The sequence below is a fragment of the Saimiri boliviensis genome, chromosome 17 (assembly GCF_048565385.1).
Source record: "Saimiri boliviensis isolate mSaiBol1 chromosome 17, mSaiBol1.pri, whole genome shotgun sequence".
Lineage (NCBI taxonomy): Eukaryota > Metazoa > Chordata > Mammalia > Primates > Cebidae > Saimiri > Saimiri boliviensis.
The window spans coordinates 47,633,037-47,637,643 of NC_133465.1; the positions used below are offsets into that span (position 1 = coordinate 47,633,037).

At 54.4% G+C, this 4,607-nt stretch overlaps 1 protein-coding gene across 1 annotated transcript; it reads right to left on the reverse strand.

Annotated features, from left to right (window-relative positions):
* Nucleotides 1-1,902: 1,902 nt before the first annotated feature.
* Nucleotides 1,903-3,747, reverse strand: HCRT (hypocretin neuropeptide precursor). Its single transcript, XM_003942765.3, has 2 exons — nucleotides 3,727-3,747; nucleotides 1,903-2,751 (listed from the first exon to the last, which is right to left on the reverse strand). Exons 1-2 carry the CDS (start codon nucleotides 3,745-3,747, stop codon nucleotides 2,380-2,382), a joined length of 393 nt encoding a protein of 130 aa, XP_003942814.1. The 3' UTR covers nucleotides 1,903-2,379.
* Nucleotides 3,748-4,607: the final 860 nt, after the last annotated feature.

Genomic DNA, 4,607 nt, shown 5'->3' on the forward strand with positions numbered 1-4,607 from the left:
CTGCTATCCTTCAGTGGAAGAGAGGCTGGAGGCAAGTTTGGGAGAAACTACCCCTGAAAAAGATAGTTTCCAGGTGGGCAGAGTCATGGTTTGAAAAACTTTGACCTCTGACTTCTCCAAGACGGAACCAATACAGAGGCAAGAGGGACCCAGGTGAGACTAGATACAGGACTTTCTCACCACCTATGCAGAAAATTGAGGCAGTTGAGTTCTGTGGCCGAAGGTAGCTGCTTCCTACGACAAAACAGCTGAAGCCAGTGAAAGTGAAAACCTTAATGAGCAAGGAGGGCAGACTAAATTCTCCCCTCCCTCTGAGCTAGGTATGATCTGGGTTAATAGAGTCCTAAGAAGTGCCACAGTTTTCTCTGTGTCTCTACTTTTTTTTTTTTTTTTTTAGATAGGGTTTCACCATGATGGCCAGGCTGGTCTTGAACTCCTCACCTCAGGTGATCCATCCACCTCAGCCTCCCAAAGTGCTAGGATTACAGGCGTGAGCCACCGCGCCCAGCCACTACTTTTGCTTTTGAGATGGTCTTACCCTGTCACCCAGGCTGTAGAGCAGTGGTGGATCTCGGCTCACTGCAACCTCCGCCACCTGGGTTCAAGCAATTCTCCTGCCTTGGCCTCCCTAGTAGCTGGGATCACAGATGTGTGTTACCATGCCTGGCTAATTTTTGTATTTTTAGTAGAGATGGGGTTTCACTGTGTTGGCCTGGCTGCTCTCTAACTCCTGACCTCATGTGATCCACCCATTTCAGCTTCCCAAAATGCTGGAATTAGAGGCATGAGCCACGGTGCCCAGCCTGTGTCTCCACTTTTGGATGTTGTATTAGTTTCCTAGGACTGCCATCCAGGGTGGCACAAACAACGGAAAGCTATTGTCTCACAGTTCTGGATGCTAGAAGTCCAAGCCAGGTCAGGTGAAGGCAGGTTGGCTCCCTCTGAACACTGTGAGGGAGAACCTGTTGTGTGCCTCTCCCCTGGCTTCTGCGGGGGTTGCTGGCAATTGTTGGTTTTCCTTAGTTTGTAGGAGCCAACCTCTACTGTCATGTTCACATGGGCTTCCCGTGTGTGTTTCTGTGTTCAAATCCTCCCCCCACCTTTTTTTTTTAAAGATGGGGTTTCACCATGATAGCCAGGCTGGTCTTGAACTCCTGACCTCAGGTGATCCACCAAACTCGGCCTCCCAAAGTGCTAGAATTACAGGTGTCAGCCACTGCACCTGGCCTCAAATTCCCTTTTTTGTAAGGACATCAGTCACAGTTAATTAGAGGTCTACTCCACACTAGTATGACCTCATCTTAGCTAATTACATCTGCGAGGACCTTAGTTCCAAATACAGTCACATTCTGCACATTCTGAAGTGCCAGGGGTCAGGACTTCATCACATGGATTTTGGGAACACCAGTTAACAGGTGTCTTTGGCTGGAGTTGCAGTAAAACGTTGTCCTACCCCTGGTTAAGAACCTCCCGTAACCCTGTTACTTACAAGATAAAGTGCAAAGCCTGATGATTTGTGAGAGCCTTTGCGAGCTGGGCTGCACCGACTGTAACCCCGTCCCTTTCCTGAGCTTCTCCTTTCCCCACACCCTATACCCCATGGTGCAGCCATTCTGGACGACTCATTGTTGAAGGATCAACTCCCACCCCTTCCTAGCTGGATTCTGCTCTTCTATGCAGTCTTATTCTTTCTTTGACAATGTCTGGTTCTGTGGCCCAGACTGGAATGCAGTGGCCCAATCATGGCTTACTGCAGCCTCAAACTCAAACTCCTGGGCTCAAGTGATCCTCCCGCTTTAGCCTCCTGAGTAGCTGGGACTATAGACGAGTGCCACCATGCCTGGCTAATTAAAAAAAACTTTTTGCAGAGATGTCTCACTCACTATGTTGCCTAGGCTGGTCTCGAACTCCTTACTTCAAGCGATCCTCCTGCTTTGGCCTCTTAAAGCGCTGGGATTACAGGCATGAGCACTGTGCCCGACCTGTGCAACCTTTCTTTCTCTCCTTCCCCTTCCGCGTCTCTGAGTAAAGTTCCCGCTACAGAATGCCTAGCAGAGCATCGTGGGAGTCCCGCATGTCCCGATCCGAGCATGCAAGTGTGCAGTTCTCTCTGTGCTCCAGGGCCTGGCACTGGGAGCTCCCAACCAACAGTTTCCAAATCAGCCACGCAAAAGCTAAGGCTGGCGCCCCAGAGCCAGGCTCCCAGGCCCTCCCGCCTTCGCAAGATGCACTGTCGCCTCAAAAGGGAAGGACGCGACCGCACAGGAACGGAGACCAGCCACACGCACAGAGACTCGTCTTTATTGCCGTTTTTCTGGGGGCTGACGCTGGGTGGGCCGAGGGCAGAGGCCTGGGCCAGGACAGGGCCCGAAGAACGACTCAGATCCCGGACTGTCCCCCGGGCGCGACGGATACGGCGGCCGCGGCGGGACAGCGGCGCCCGGGGCAGGGGCGCGGCACTGGCTCTGCGCCTGCGCGGCGGCCCATGGTCAGGATGCCCGTGGCGTGGTTGCCGCTGGCCTGCAGGAGGCGCTGCAGCCGGCCCTGGAGGTCCGGGGGCCCGGAGTGCCGCTTGCCCAGCGTGAGGATGCCCGCAGCGTGATTGCCCGCGCCGTGCAGCAGCTCGTAGAGGCGGCAGGAGCATGTCTTTTGACGACAGCAGTCGGGCAGGGGCTGTGCAGCCACTCCGGGCGACAGCAGCGCGGTCGGCAGCAGCAGTAGCAGCAGTAGCGACACGGCGGCCCAGGAGACCTAGGGAAGCGGAGACAGGGCGCTAGGGGTCATCCCATGGCGCCCGCCATCAGCTCCCACGCCCAGGACCCGCCCCGCTGGCTTCGCGCCCCCTCCTGGCCTGCGCTCCTCTCTGACCGTCACTTAGTTTTCCTAGCTCTGTGCCCTTGCTCGTATCGGCCTAGTTTACTCGCTCAAGACCCAGCAGAGAATCTCCTCCAGGAAGCCTTTTATTATTTTTATTTATTTATTTATTTATTTAATTAATTAATTTATTTATTTATTTTTAGAGACGAGGTCACACCATGTTGGCCAGGCTGGTCTCAAACTCCTGACCTCAGGTGATCCACCCGCTTCGGCCTCCCATAGTGCTGGGATTACAGGCATGAGCCACCGCGCCCAGCCCCAGGAAGCCTTTTGAGACCCCTGGGCATAGTGAATCCCCCTCTCCTCTGGAGACTTAGTCCACCGTGCTCCCTCTAGGACACTTACCACTCCACCTAAAAACCGGCCTGTCTGTCTTCAGCAGAAGTTGTAAACGTGGGAAAAACAGGGGCCTTACTGAGCCCTCCGTCCCCACCTCCTCTCCAGCAGGGAAACACGTGGAAATAAGGAGCTAGCAGGACTCCAGAATGCTCTCTCGTCTGCCTGCTTCCTTGCAAGAATAACTGAACTCCGTGGCTTTGAACCAGTTTCCTGCCTTTTAGAGGGCACAGCTTCCTTACCTGTAAACTGGATATACTAGAAATAATTCCTATTCTGCAGGACTGTTGGGAGGATGAAAAGAGAGGACAGGTGCAAAGGGAGCGCCTGACACATAGGAAGCGCTCAGTAAGCACAGGGTCTTCAGAAAGCAGCGCCCAACCCAGGGTTAGCCAAGCCTCAGAGCACACCCAGGAAAAGACCAAGCATGGGGGCACCTTCTTCTAGCCCTCTGAGCAGGCCCTCTGATGGCCTCTCTGGTATGATGAGTCCTCTCCGTCCCCAGGCCTTTACCTTTGTGGAAGGAAGGTTCATGGTGTCTGGCGCTCAGGGTCGCGTAGCCAGGAACGGAGGTGTCTGCGGTGGTTCAAATAGCCAGGAACCTTGAAGCGGTCAATTGTGACCCACTCCCCGGGGTCTGGGGTTTATAGTGCTCTGAGATGGTAGGGAAGAGACAGGCTCTTGCGTCCACACCCAGGCCAGACAAAGGCAAGTCTAAGATTAGCCTCCTGCAGGGGGGCCGTCTCCAGGCTGGGCCCAAGGAATGGCCGCTGTGGCGTTTGGAGGCCAGGGTTGGATCACTGTGGCCCCGGTCACCCCCTTGACTGTCTGCCTGCTCCCTGGAGATGGGGCGGTCTCCAGGGACTAATGAGGCCACCTTGCACCCAGGAATCTGGGAGCACAAAAGAGGCGCTGGCCTGGGACAATGTTGGGGGGGGAAGGCAGCTGCTAATTAGGGGCGGGAGAAGAGGCCATTGCGAGACCCCACATTATGTGCGTCGGGGGTGGAGCAGCTAGCAACAGCCCTCTCCCTCCCCTGCTTCTTGTCACTGCCCTTGGGGACTGTCAGGCTCCAGGGCCTTCTTCCTTCATGAAAATGTTCATTAGCTGCCCCCCTCCTGCTAGCTTTCTTCTGCCCTTCTGCCCCTTCCACTAGCCTCTGAGATGGAGAACTTTGAAACCCAGCCTAGGTAAGAAAGGTAAGGAAGCCAAAACCAAGCCCAATTTAGTTTCTCTTTCTTTTCTTGGAGTGTGTGTGTGTGTGTGTGTGTGTGTGTGTGTGTGTGTAAGTTTTGCTCTTGTTGCTCAGGCTGGAGTGCGATGATACGATCATCTCAGCTCACTGCAGTCTCCGCCTTAGGTTCAAGTGATTCTCCTGCTTCAGCATTCTAGTA